Source organism: Plasmodium inui (assembly GCF_000524495.1).
Source record: "Plasmodium inui San Antonio 1 unplaced genomic scaffold supercont1.31, whole genome shotgun sequence".
Taxonomy (NCBI): Eukaryota; Apicomplexa; class Aconoidasida; order Haemosporida; family Plasmodiidae; genus Plasmodium; species Plasmodium inui.
Window position 1 is genome coordinate 44,525 of NW_008481865.1, and position 14,403 is coordinate 58,927.

At 48.4% G+C, this 14,403-nt stretch overlaps 3 protein-coding genes across 3 annotated transcripts; all 3 read left to right on the plus strand.

Annotated features, from left to right (window-relative positions):
* Nucleotides 1-1,931: 1,931 nt before the first annotated feature.
* C922_04862 (hypothetical protein) lies at nucleotides 1,932-5,255 on the plus strand (the record flags this gene model as incomplete). The annotated part of the gene is made up of 1 exon (XM_008820436.1): nucleotides 1,932-5,255. The coding sequence occupies one exon, from the start codon at nucleotides 1,932-1,934 to the stop codon at nucleotides 5,253-5,255; it is 3,324 nt and encodes a 1,107-aa protein (XP_008818658.1).
* Nucleotides 5,256-5,982: 727 nt separating this feature from the next.
* C922_04863 (hypothetical protein) lies at nucleotides 5,983-6,860 on the plus strand (the record flags this gene model as incomplete). The annotated part of the gene is made up of 3 exons (XM_008820437.1): nucleotides 5,983-6,069; nucleotides 6,260-6,363; nucleotides 6,782-6,860. 3 exons carry the CDS (start codon nucleotides 5,983-5,985, stop codon nucleotides 6,858-6,860), a joined length of 270 nt encoding a protein of 89 aa, XP_008818659.1.
* A 2,165-nt stretch (nucleotides 6,861-9,025) lies between these two features.
* On the plus strand, nucleotides 9,026-14,129 carry C922_04864 (kinesin family member 18/19; the record flags this gene model as incomplete). Its single annotated transcript, XM_008820438.1, has 5 exons — nucleotides 9,026-13,027; nucleotides 13,208-13,270; nucleotides 13,405-13,527; nucleotides 13,727-13,882; nucleotides 14,022-14,129. 5 exons carry the CDS (start codon nucleotides 9,026-9,028, stop codon nucleotides 14,127-14,129), a joined length of 4,452 nt encoding a protein of 1,483 aa, XP_008818660.1.
* Between the last annotated feature and the right edge of the window lie 274 nt (nucleotides 14,130-14,403).

A 14,403-nucleotide genomic window follows, 5' to 3' on the forward strand; every position in this document is an offset into this window, starting at 1 on the left:
CCTTTTATTATTTATTTTTTTTTTCCAAGCTAGGTCGCAAGGGCCGTGCGAGTTGCATGCCCTTCCCCAGGGGGGCGCTGCGCCTGTGTAGTGGGGTGTGCACATGCAAGGAGTAGCCAGCGATTAAGCAGCGAGGAAGATCGACCTGCGAGACCGATCAGCGAGACCGACTAGCGAGAACAGTCGCACACTGAGCCCCCTTTGTGTGTAGAAAAAAATGTCCAGAAATGGAACTTCGCGGAGGAAGGAAAAAGGAAAATGCGGGGATCACACGCAAGGCAAAAAATTAAAAAGAAAAATCCTCTACGCCTGTCCGATTGGAAAAAAAAAAAAAAAGAAACCCGTGCAACGTTTTGTCCTGACACCCCTGTCGTTTTCCCAAACGTTCTAATTAAGTCTGTTCAGTTGGAAAGTATCAACCACGATAAAGTCACGATACATTCTTAACTGTTTTTTTTTTTTTTTTTTTTTTTCCGCAGAATGGCGCTATTTGGAGTTGCCTCCCCAAGGAGACCCATCCCACAGTTGAGTTTGCCTTGCGTCCCCATGTCACTTGCAACCATATGTACCACCTTGACGTTTGGGGTAATCATCTAAGGATATTAAATCGTTACCTTTCTTTTCCACCACATCCACTTCACCCTACCACTAACCTGGAGAATCCCTTTCGAGTTACTTAAAATGGACAAGTCGTCAGGAGGCCAATGAACTAAGTGTCACATGGTTGAAGAAGTGGCATTACGGGAATACATCACTGTGGAAATGCGTCACGGGGAAGTTTCCTTTTTTTTTTTTTTTTTTTTTCTCCCCCATCAGTTCTTACATAGATGTACATACACGTGCGTACGTAAATGGTGTTCTATCTAAATTGACATTCCGGATGACCCTCCAGCTGTTCCTTCTTCACCGCTTGAAACCCAAATGAGCGTGTCCCCCCTTGTGCGAAACGGATCCTCTACAACTTTGTGCAGAAGGGAATCGCCTATCTAACGCCACATCCCTTTGTCCTTCACTCAGAATAGTGCCTTACACCAAGGGGATGGATACTCCCAAGATGGGAAGTTCATCTAAAAGAACCAACTCTCTTTTTTTTTTTTCTTTCTTTTTGCGAGTGTAACATAATGACACGCATGTTTAGTAATTCGTAATGAGGGAGGAAGTGAAACGCCGCTTTATTTTTTCTGCGCGTGCACACATGCACACTTGCGGATGCGCGCGAGAGAGAGAAAAAAAAGAAGCGAATATGATGAGGGCATATTTATGTGATGCAAACAAGGGCGGACTGGGAGAAACATCCCTCCGGTGGTCCAAAAATTCGAGGACGGAATCGCAAAAAGCAAGTAACATTCGAAGAGCCCTTTAGGAGAGGCATTTTTTTTTTGATCTTCCCGTCCCCGCCGCTCCCCTAACATACATGCGATTCCCTCCCATTTGAATCCCATCCCTGGCGAAAGACAAACGAGAGAGCACAGCGAAGGTGTATAGCCCGCCTGCATCGTCACTCGTTCATGTCCGCAAGGGGGCGACCAAGCTGACCCGAAGCTGGCACCCCGCTGGAGAGCATATTTTTGAGAAATAAAAGTACCCAAGTGGTACATGATCCGTGGGGTGAACAATATCGCCGCGTTCACCCCCTGTGGCATTTGCCTTCTGTTTTTGCCTTTGTGTCAATGTGAAGAGGTGAAGAAGTGAAGAAGCGGCGAATTGAGGAAGCAACGAGGGGACCAACTCGGAAGGGTCGGTCAAACGGTTGCCCACAAACAGGCGGCTTCTCTCCTTGAGTTATTTTTCCCCCCTGGCGATCACCTCAGTGGCCATTTTAAGATCAACGGGGGGTACCACCTTCCGGTAAGGCGATAGGAGAGGCAGCGCAACGCGAAGGGTGGCATCACTCCAAATTGGTATCACCTCATCCCCCCCGCGCCGTGCACATGAACTTCGGACTCAGCGGCATCGACGAGCTGGACGGGCTGGACAATGCCCTCATCGAAGAGATCGAAAAGGACACCAAGGGACCAGGCGCGTGGGACAACAAGAGAAAATTTGACGTTTACGATGAGTACGAATTGTTGTTAAATAAAAAAAAAAAAAAAAAAAAAAACGAGCAACTGGAAAGGAACACAATTATACCACCCAAGGGAAACCTTCAGCACACCACTCTGCAAAACTCAATCACAGGATCGCCATTTAATCGAGAATTCCACAACCATTACATTTTCAATGATTACCACTTCCTCAGAGAGTATGTCTATAAAAACAATCTAACCAGTGACGATATATTTTTTAAGCCCGAACAAGTGGAATCTAGATCTAGGAGTGAAGGTGCCAAATTGGCTAGTAGCAATGAAGACATCGATGAGTTTCTCAAAATTTACGACTGCAATGATATTTACCCCCCTGTGTATGTGAAGAAGTTGGCTTCTGAGGGGAAACAGCAGGAAAGCGGCGTAAGCGATGGGAGCGGTGTAAGCCCAACGAAGAGCTCCTTCCTGAGACGAGACAGCGAGGCGTTCAGAAAAACGCTGGAGAAGGTTTTACAGGAAATTAAAGAGGAGGACCAGCATCGGAAGGAGAGGACAGAAAATAATGAACCAACTGAGTGGGGGAAAGTCTTCCAAGATGAGGGCAAAACGGAAAAGAAGGAAAATCCCAAACCGGGGAAGAACGTGAAGACGGAAAAGTCCGTCAATTTTGTAGAGAAATACAGGGCAAAATATTTCTCGGAGCTTCTCACAGATGAGGCCATCAACAGGGAAGTCCTCCTGTGGATGAAGCAGTGGAGCGAGCGAATAGGAAAGAAGGGGCCAACAAACATGACCTTCACACAGGGAAATGATAAAAAAGAGGAAGAGGAGGCCAAAAAAAACAGTGAATTTCAACGAATCTTACTTCTAGGTGGGCCAGCAGGAAAGGGGAAAACCACTCTAGCATACGTTATCGCGAATCACTTTAAATTCAATGTCATTGAGATCAATGGAAGTGATGACAGGAATAAGGAAACGTTAATCCCACTAGTCGAATCGATCGTGTGTAATAACTCCATAGGGTCTAAGCCAAACATATGCATCATCGATGAGATTGACGGTTTGACCAACACGCAGCAAAATATAGAAGCGATTTTGAAGTTCCTGATGAAGAAGGACAAGAGAAATAGGAGCATCATCAGGAGACCAATCATTTGCATATGCAATGATATATATCACAAGAGTCTGAAGGAACTCCGAAAGATAAGTAAAGTCGTCGTAGTAGACAGTGTGAACTACGAAATGTTGAAGGGGCGAATCAATTTTATCTGCGACCGGGAGGGCATCAGCATGGGAAACGAGACGGTCAGCAAGTTGGTAGAGATCTGCAAGGGGGACATTCGGGCTATTCTAAACACGATCTGTTTTCTTAGCATCGGGGGGGGGAGCGGCGGTTTGAGAGGCGTGAGTGGCGGTGCTATTGGCCATGCCAGTGGAGGATCATCTTCTGTGGGTCCCCCCGCGAACGGCCCTCCCCGGGCACACAAGCAGACGGGCAAGGTACTCATCAGCATGGACCTACTAAACGCGTACCTCTTCTACAAAGACGCAAATAACAACTACATGGAGATGCTAAACATGATTTATGTGAAGAATAAAAACAAAAAAATAATAAAACATTTGTTACAGGAGTGTCACCAATTCTTCCATCTTAACTTGTCTAACGAATATAACTACCTCCAATCATATTACTACGTCTATGACAATTTGCTGAATATCCCTTTCAACGACTTCGATTTTTGTAAGCTGAGTTATTGTCTGGATTTCCTCTCTTTCTGTGATACCTTGGAATATAGGCAGAAGCAAATTCTGAGTTACTCCCTCCAGAAGACCTTATTTTACGCTGTCTATCTCTTCATCCTTATCATTCACCTCAACATCAATTCACACGTCCACTACATTCTCATGCATAACAGTCACACGCACTTTAGCCTATCGAGACAACTGAGCGTGAAGCAGATCAAGGAAAACTTCCTAAATGATAGCTTCGGGGCCATCACGTACAAGTATATATATTCTAGACATTTCTTCTTTGAGACTCTGAATTATATTTTTTCCTTCTTCTATATGAATGAGTTTTTTTATAGAAACGTGCACCTGTGGGGAACATCTAACTACTTCAGCGATTTGGATGCCCCAAAGTACCTCCTCGTCCCCTACCACTTCAACAACGTCAATAAGTTAAAATTGTTTTGTTTGAAGCTGCTTCACCTGATGACACTTTTTAACATTTCATTCACCCATGTGTCTGTGTCTTCCTCCTCGGTGGGCCCCTTTCACTTTGGCGCGCCCAGGGGGAATCAGCCCCTTCGGGGGGGAGCGTGGGGCAGTAACGATGTCGGTAACACTGGCGGTGGGAAGGATCGCGGTGGGAACGATTGGCGCGGTAACGATCGGCGCGGTAACGATCGGCGCGGTAACGATGTCCGCGATAACGATCATGGCGGGGGCTGGGGCGAGGCCGACAAGCTGTCCATGCCCGACAAGGTATACGTGTCCGACCCGTATGTGGACGACCTCCTTCTGTACGCGGAGAAGAAGGAAACGGGATACAGGCAGTTTCATCAGCAGATGAACAACCCCCCGACGGCCACCTGCCAGACTAACACCTTTCATTTCCACACCCTGGAGAGTTTCCTCACCAACACCGTCTGCGAAAAGTTAAATCAATTGAAGAAATGGATCAACAATCAGTCCGTTTACCATCACGACAAGAAGAAACAACCGAATCAGATGCAGATTATTAAGGCTTCCTTCTCCAAGGCAAACAGAGCAAACTTCCAAGTGAACTACACGCACAACTTTGAGAAGTCTCTAACGGAGATGATCTTAATTGCACACGAGAAGGGGTACCAGAAGGCTTTGTCTATTTATTTCCCAAATGAGCTAGCTGAAGATGGCCAGGGTTCTACCTCCGGAAGGGCAGACGTAACAGCGGCTTCAGCGGCTTCGACCGGTTTGACCGGTTTGACCGTTTCACCCGGGGCGAACCTCAAAAATGAGCAGAACATTCTCAAGACCAAGATCTTACAGAACACAGGCGATGCTGCTCTCACCATCGCCGACCTCGTCACAGAAGAAAGGAGCTACATGGACCGGACCATCAACAAGGACAGGAAGATTTACTTCACCGGCAAGTACATAAAGACCAAGGGGTACTACAAGAACATCGAGGAGCGCTGCAATGCGGTTCTGCAGCCCCTGCACTTTTGCGTCTTGCACGGGAGCTAGGCTGGGGTGGTTAGTAGCGATTAACCGCTTTTTACCATCCCTGTCCCCTCTTTACTACCCCTGTCCCCTTTTTACCACTCATGTCCCCTTTTAACCCCTTGTTACTACTGCTGTCCCCTTCCTGCGCCTGCCGCCCTGTTTGCCCATTTCCTCATTGTACCCCTTAAGGAGGTCCCCCACAGGGGACCTAAAAGGGAACCCAATTCGAACAGACCCCCCTCCAACTGGCATGGCGTAATTTGACTTTTTTGGAGTCCTTCCTCTCCACCCTTCCGTCCCTAAGCGGTATGTCGTTACTTTCTTCGCGAAGGAATGAAAAAAGTTACCTTCCACTTATCGCACACGGGACATTGTCACGACGGGATCAGCCACCCAGGAGCGCAAAAATAAAAAAAAATAAAATAAAACGGAGGAAAATCCCCCCCTGTGCGTGTTAATTACCGTGGGTTGCTCCCGCCACCGTGTGTTCTCAACAATGAGGGAAATTTTCCTGCGTTTAATTGGCACTCCCCTTGGCGTGTCACTCGCTCCAGTTAACGATTTCGGGGATACATTTTCCCCCTTTGGTGAGATTACCTAGGAGGCACGGCGACGTGGCTGCCAAACCGGATGCTCTGCCAAAAGGGCTGCTCTGCCAAATCGGATGCTCTGCCAAATCGGACTCTCTGCCAACCCCCCCGCGCAGCATGCCCGATGAGCCAACCTGGAGGGAAAGAAAACTGCCAAAATGGGAAAGAGCTGCAACACATTTGATCTTTTCATGCATCAGTACATCGTCAAATACAAGAACAGCAAAGTTTGCTACCTCTGCAAGGTGATTCTCCTGTCCTCTTCAGGGCGTCCACGGCGGCGCCTGATGAGTGGCAGCAAAGAAGGTGTACCTACAAATATGTACCTCTGTACCGACAAATATATACGTCTGTATATATGTGTATGAGTGTGTGTATATATATGCATATGCGCGTGTATGTTTCTTTCTTCCTTTTTTTCCCCCAACGCGACAGAACAAAGTAACCGCCAACCACATCGAAAAAATGGAAGACGTCTGCCCCCAAATGTGGAGGCACTTTCACGGCCTCACCATGCAGCCCCAGTGCCCCTTGCAGAGGTGCGAAAAAAAGAAGAAAAAAAAAGGAAAAAAAAAGAAAAAAAAGGAAAAAAAAAAGAAAACGCTCAAATGAGCAACGACGTGGAAGACATGTCCCATTCGTGTGCATATCACCTCTATGTGTCAGAGACAACCACATGTCGTGCAGCAAAGCCATTCATCGTAAAATGTGTGCAATGTTCGATTGCTACACCTGTCATGTCTCCTATCTAAAGACCCCTTACGATGAGTTTCGAACTGATTACCACTTTGCAACACTTTGACACTTCGCTCAGCCATGTTACCACCACTGGGGTGTATTCCCCCCCGGTTCTCTGCCACGCGTCACTTACTATCACCCGGCTCCCTGACACGCTTCGTTCACCATCACCCTGTTCTCCGCCACTCCTCACTCACTTACTCTCCCCCCCCCTCTCAGTTTTGGTCAGGTACTACGTGTAAAAGACCTCAGATTTGAAGAGCTAGAAAAGTACAGGGATGCCCTGCAGCGGAAGTAGATAGTTCTGCCAAACCAAAGAGGAGAACAATCAAGCGGATGAGAAGATGAGCGGACGAAGAGGACAGGCTCCCACACAGCGGGACGCAAAAAAAACGCTGCCCCACCTCTTGCAGGCTACATTTATTTACGCCCCATTGTTAGACGTCCCCCCGAGGGAAGAACCCCCGCACAAGGGAAGAATCCCCCCCGCTCTAATCCTTTTCTTCTTTTAACTTAAAGCGGAGGGAGGCATATTCTTCCTTGCCACCACAACTCTGCATAACCGTTGCTAACCACCAAACGGGAGGTCCTCCAAACGGTCCTTTCTCCCCAACATACATTTCATTCTCCCGGCTTGTATTTAAAAAAAAAAAAAAACGCTTCATTTTTTTTTTGTCAACTTAGCGAAGTATCCAATTCGCACGGGGACATTTAAGACAGTGCAAGAAGTTCAAATGTGTTCGTGTAGGTTCGATTAGAAGGAAGCGGTGGGAGGCACGCGGAGAAGGGGACCACCACGACGGCCCCCACAGGAGTGGCGGTTTGCGTGATGCTCTGCTCTGTGGTGGAAAGGCATTTGGATCCTCCTTTTTAACGACCCCTTCCGCTGTCTCATTCAAACCCAAGGGTAGGAATCCCATCATTCTGAATTAGATTCCAGCCAAAGGAATTTTATTTTGCTCTCTTCCCCACAGGTCTCTTATGAACTCTCCCTTTCGGTTATCACTCATGGGTATGATGAGTGCTCGTGGCGTGCCGCCCATCTGTGTCACCTCCTCACTGTTGCTTTGTTCGTCACTTCGGTGAGGAGGATCCCCCTCGCCGACCAGAAAGTAGGGCACACCTCTTTAAATGCACAGAGCAGGATTTTCTTATCTTCCACAGGGGAGGCAGCATAGGATTCTCCACTTCGTCTCAAAGGGGAGACGTATGAACCATTCTGGTTAAATGGTGAAGGCGTAATTTTTTTTTTTTTCCTCTTTTTTTTCCTCTTTTTTTTTCCTCTTTTTTGCTCTTTTTTTTTCTCCTGTTCGCAAAAACCACACTACGCACAAGAAGTGCACACCACGTGTGTTCACATTTTCTCCATTAAAAAAAAAAAAAAAAGAGGAAAAAGGAGCAAAAAAGAGTAAGAAAGAGAGGAAGGAAAGACGAAGGAGAAGAGAAAAGGAACGCGTCAAATCTCTGCACGCACCAATGACACTCTCTCCCACCTTGGGAAACTCTTCATGCGCGAAATGTGCAAGGGTAAGCATATGGAAGGATAAGTTATCTTCGCGCCTGTCCGTGTGTTATTCACACCCATTCATGTGCATCTCTACGTGCCCGCGCGATTCTCATTCGCGTCCTCTTTTCCCCATTTGAAAGTCTCCCCCGTCCAACTACGAACGTTTAAGGACCATCTTTAGACAAGGCGTCTCCCTCCCCCCCAACGCAGCAGGAGAGGTAGTGGCAGCCCCGCCTTTGAATTCTCCACGTGGGATTCTGGCCAAATGAAATGCGTCTCTAACCCTAGAAGGCTACTTCTTCAGCGGAAAAAATTAACTTTAAAATAGTTGGAGAAGAAAAGAAGAGGAGTCGGCACTGCGCCTCCATACGGGTTTACCCCTGTTCATGCTTTCTTACAATTAGACGCGTGTTTTTTTTTTTTTTTTTTTTTTTCTTTTTTGCGCCTTAAACACTCGCGAAGGGAGCAATATACCTTGTGGTGGAACCCACATGCTACTCGGAAGGAGCCGCATCGCTTAACAGAGAAGAAGATACACAAAGAATTGCCTTCCAGAAAAAGAGACCTCCTGCGCCTGTTCTTCCCTCTTTCTTTCCTTAGGGCTAGCACAGGCAGATTGACCTGCGTTAAATCGAAATGGTTAGCAGGACTTCCCACTTGTGCAGAGTACCTTCGCAGGGGAAGTGTACCTTTCAGTACGCCGAAACGAAGTAGTGAATTACTCCTAAGCGTAAGCTCCACACATACACACCCGGGAAATCAGATCCAGACGGCACGATAAATTCCCACGTGGCAGCATTTTCTTCTCCGAGAGTCCTTCCACTCCTTGTCTGGAGTCTCCAATCATATGTCGATTCTGTTACCCCCAAGCATGACCCCATTTTAAGCTCAAGACGAGAAAAAAAAAAGAATAAAAATGAATAAGAACGAATTAGAACGAATAACAACGAATAAAAATGAATAATAATGAACCTGGGAAGAGATCCGATTCTATGGATGAGTACGAATGGGTTCAGGCAGAAATCGGTGAAACGAGTAACACAACGAAAAATGTCTCCTTTGCTTCCTCGTCAAAGGAGGCACAGGATGACGTGTGCATATCTAACCGAACGACGGAAAATGAGAACGAGAAGGAGGAACTGACGGGTGGGTTCTTTTCCTCATCGGATGCGTCCGCAAGGGAGTCTTACGGGGGGCCAGCTGAAAGGGGTGCCGACCCTATCGCGTGCAGTCCTAACACGCAGCATAGCCATAACACGCAGCATAGTCCTACCACACAGCACAGCCATAACACGCAGCACAACTCCTCAGGGTCACACAACCTAGTCGCTCCCCACGTTGACAGCTGCTCCGAGCCCACCCGTGACCCATCTCCCCACGGGAAACAAAAAAACAGTGGTGTCGTCAAAATATGCATCAGAAGCGTAGGAGCAATCAGTGGAGAGTCTTTCCCAAATGGCCCCGAGGGGGAGGGCTCCCCCCAGTCCTACGACGAGAGGATGCTGTCCCCGGTTTATATGGCCGAGGGGAACCACGCCGCGAAGGGGGGCGCGAGGGGGAGCGAGAAGGGAAGCGCGATCAAGAGCGAGGAGGACATCACTAAGGACGCCGCTAATCAGAAAAAAACGGAATGCTCAGCGAACGACGCAAAAATGAACGCAGTCAACGAACTGATGCGAAACATAAGACAGTTTAACCACTCCATGCAGTCAATATCATCTACCAGTGATACGCTCTTCCAACAGAATCTGTCCAAAATGTATTCAGAGCTTGCATCTACTAAAAATTTAGAATCTCTCAGTGGGTTCTATGAAGAGGTTCCCCTTAGTGGAACTACACCGAAGGAGGGACAACAGAAAAACACGCATGACTCAGGAGCGGCGAAAGAAACAGACGGCGCCGCCAACATGTACACGAGTGCTTCTAACGATTGGAAGGACCAAACTAGCTGCGCTGATGAGATGGGACAACACACACTCAACGAGATGGAAGAGGAGGAGAAAAAACAAGGTGAGGGGGACATACAAGGGAAGAAGTACTCCATGAGTGAGATTAGTCCTCTACACTTAACAAAGAAAGACTCCAATGCCATTTCGTCGAATCAGTGGGAACAAATGAAGAGGAGCTTCTGCGACATTGAGAATAATTTGATGCATCTGAGCAGGGCCAGCATGGGTCCTACTGCGGTTAGCAGCGCTGCAATGGGTTCTACTGTGGTTGGCACCGCCGCCATGGGTTCTCCGCTCATGGACACGGTCCCGTTCGAGACAGACGGAGCCTACGCCGGAGGCACCAGCTCCCCCTCCACCCCGAACCTGTCGTACGCGACGCTCGACATGGACAAATGGAACTCCGCCAAATGGGACTCCTCCAAATGGGATTCCTCCATCGAGTGCTTTCCCACCATGGACTACACAGATGTTCACTCGAGACATATAAACTTGGACGTCGCCGCCTCGTCCCAGTTGGCTCCAATGAAAAGGGGGGCGATCCCCCTAAGTGGTACTCCCCCGAACGCGGCTTCGCTAAGTGGTACTCCCCCGAAGGCAGTTCCGCTAAGTGGTAGATCCCCGAAGGCGGCCCCGCTAAGTGGTAGTTCCCTCAAAGCGATCCCCCTAAGTGTGGCTTCCCCGGGAGTGATCCCCCTAGGTGCCCCCTCCCCCAGAGCAAAGCTAACCAAACTCAACCTCGGAAAAGCCAGCAACCTGCACGGTATGCAAAGTGTGCAAAATGTGCAAAATATGCATAGCATGCAGAGTAATGCGTCCGCCAAGGAGGAGGAGACTGTGAGTGGGAAGCAACCACCCCGAGGGGAAGGAGCCAAATTGGAAAGCGGCAAATTGGAAAGCGGCAAATTGGAGATCGCCAAAGTGGAGGCCGCTAAAGTGGAGTGTGGCAAAGGCCCGAACACGATGCCCAAAATGAAGTCGCCCCGAAACGTGGCGAGAGGAACATCAAACAAAACGATAGTGAGTGCACCAAAAAATGCAAAGATTAAAAGTAAAGCGCCAAACGAAGCGACAAAGACGCCCAAGATGCTGAAGCGGAACAGTGAGGGTTGTGGAAGTGCTGGTGGGGTCAAACCAGAGGGAAAAAACAGCGGATCTCCCACATCCGCTGTTATTACTAGCAACACTTCCTCTGTGATATCTGCAAATCAAGGGACGGCTTCCAACGTACCTCACCCGAACGGTGGCTCCCCAACACACCAATCCCTTCCCACCTGCGCAAGACAGACCAATAAAAATGAGAAAGGTGGCTCTACAGAAAAGGACATAACATACAACATGAACGTGGTCATCAGATGCAGACCAATGAGTGCTAGCGAAAAAAACGAAGGCGCAAAAAATGTAATAAAAATTCTGGACAACAAAATGATAGTGCTTCTAGATCCTTCAGATAACTCAGATAATGTATTGAGACAAAATCGAAGTCGAGAAAAAAAGTATGTCTTCGATTACGTCTTCGATGAGACTAGTTCTCAGGAGGATGTATACAAGAACAGCGTTAAGTGTCTAATAGATGCTGTGATAGGAGGCTACAACTCCACAGTCTTCGCTTATGGAGCTACAGGTGCAGGAAAAACACATACAATTATAGGACATAAAAATGAGCCCGGAATCATGAACATGATTTTGAGAGACTTATTTGACAGAATCAAGCAGATGGAAGTAATGAATGAATACAAAGTGAAGTGTTCCTTTATTGAGATTTATAATGAAAATATTTGTGATCTCCTGAACCCGTCTGATGAGTACCTAGATGTAAGAGAAGATCCCATTAAAGGAGTTACCGTGTCTAATATCTTCGAGGTCTGTACTACATCGGTGGAGGAAATTATGGAGCTAATACATACGGGAAATAAGAATAGAACCCAAGAACCCACAGATGCAAACAAAACAAGCTCTAGAAGCCATGGAGTCCTACAAGTAATCGTAGAAGAAACAGAAAAGGGACAAGGAATTTACCAACAAACCAAGAGAGGAAAGTTATGTGTTATCGATTTAGCAGGAAGTGAAAGAGCAAGCCAAACAAACAACAAAGGAATGAGGCTCTTAGAAGGAGCTAATATCAACAGATCACTTCTAGCCTTAGGAAATGTCATCAATGCTCTAGTGTCAAGAAGCAAAGGAACGAGCAAATCGAATTTTATACCCTTTAGGGATAGTAAGCTCACTAGGTTACTAAAGGATTCTCTGGGAGGGAATTGCAAAACGGTGATGATCGCCAATGTGAGTCCCTCCCATCTTTCCTACGAAGACACACATAATACTCTTAAGTATGCCAATCGGGCGAAGAACATAAAAAATGTCGTCACGTCCAACGTGGTAGTGGTGAAGCAGCACCTGACCATGTACATAGACGTCATCGAGAAGCTGAAGGGCGAAATTGAATTTTTAAAGGAACAATTACAGGAGAAGGGAAAGATAAACGACTACATGAGTTCCACCTCGACGAACTTTGACTACTACGATCAGCTGAAAGAATACGAGCGCAACTGCTCTAGGGAAGAGCTCCTTAACATAATCTCTGCGTTGAAGCGCGAGAACCAGCGCCTGCGGATGGGGGAAGCGGCAGATGTGGGTGAAGCGGCGGACGAGGCAGACCTGGGTGACGCGGCGGACGAGGCAGACCTGGGTGACGCGGCGGACGAGGCAGACCTGGGGGACGCTGCTACCGACACGGCCGCCGGACAGCAGCACGATGAAGAGACCGCCAAACATCAACAAGAGCTCAGTGACTTGAGAGCCGTCAACGAGAAGCTATTCGTCGACAATAAGAAGTTTCACGAGAAGCTGCAGGAATACATGCAGGTCTCGCACAACCTGCGGCTTCTAAATGAGGAATACAAACGCCAGATCGACGGGTTCAAGGCCATGATGCACAGCAACGACGCGAATCACGTCCAGATCAAGAAGAAGCTCGATGACCTGCGAAAGAAATACGAGCAACTAAAGGTTTAGCTCGAGTGGTGTAGCGGCGTGGCCGGAGATGCGTCTAATTGGAGGCAATCTCCACCGACCATCGGCGGATCACCCGCAGACGATTCGCCGACGATTCGCTGACTAGCAGACGCTTTCCCACGTTGCGATCACCTCGACACCAGACGCCACGGCACACTTTACTCCCCCTCCCAGGAAAGCACGGAGGATAAAGAAAACGATGACGTCTTCGATAAATGGAAAAAGGAACTAACCAAAGTAATGGGGGGCTCGTATGAAGTGGCTCAGTGTTTCTCTCTGTTCCGCGCTGTTCCGCGCTGTTCCTCCCTGGAGTCTGCCCCCAACTTCACTGCTTGCCTTACTTCCTTTTGCTCTTCTCCACCCCCACGAAGGTGTTGGATGAGAGGAAAAAGATAAAGTCAGTCATCCTAAGTGTCGAGAGGAGACTCATCACGAACAAGGAAGTTGGGGCGGATACCTTTTCCGAGGCCGACGTCCGCGGGCTGTACCAGAAGGTAATTTCTTGGGCCCAGCAGGGGGGGGCGCTGGTGGCGCCGGTGATGGAGATGGTCTAAATGGTGCGCTCGATGGGCGGCAGAAGTGCGTCTGATAGGCATTCGTGTGGTACGCATCCGTCTGTTAGGCGTCCCTGTGTCAGGCGTCCCAGTGCGCTACGAACATGGCTTCTCTCCAAACCATTTCGCCGCACCACAGAAAAGCAAAATGGACGAGGAGCTGCAGCGGAACATCCTGCAGACGAACGAGTTGCTAAAGGAGCTACCCCTCCAGATAAGGGACGAAAAGACAAAAAACTTCCTCTTCCTATTTTACACGAACAAAGTGCTGCTGCAGGAGAAGGAGGAGCTCCAGGTAATTTCGTCTAGGTGGCCTCGTGGCTGGCGCTCTGCCGACAGCAGCCATGTGTGAAGCCACGTGCGTAGCCATCTGCACAACCACTCTCTCCACCGCTTTCTCCGCCACTTTCTCCGTAACTTTCCCCCCCGTGCAGGAATTCTTCGAGCTCTCATCAACCATCATTAGCCAAAAGGAGAAGCAAATTAGCAGCCTGAAGGACCAGTTAAAAATGACGGACTCGTGCACCCTGCTAAAGATGTGAATGGCTCGCTTGGCAGGGGGAGAGAGGCGGGCCCGCCCAGTGGCATCCACGAAGTGCACCTACGCATTGACATCCACGACGTTCACCTACCCATTGACATCCCATTTTGAAGGAGGAGCAAATGTGTCTTCTCCGACGGGTGAAGCGCACAAAATGGTCGCCATCGTCGGCATCGTCCCAAGTGGCCAAAGAGGTCTAAACACAGTGCACTCGGATCCCACTTCGCACGAAACGGAGAGTCCCCTTGCACCGTTGCTTAGCGAACATATGCTGT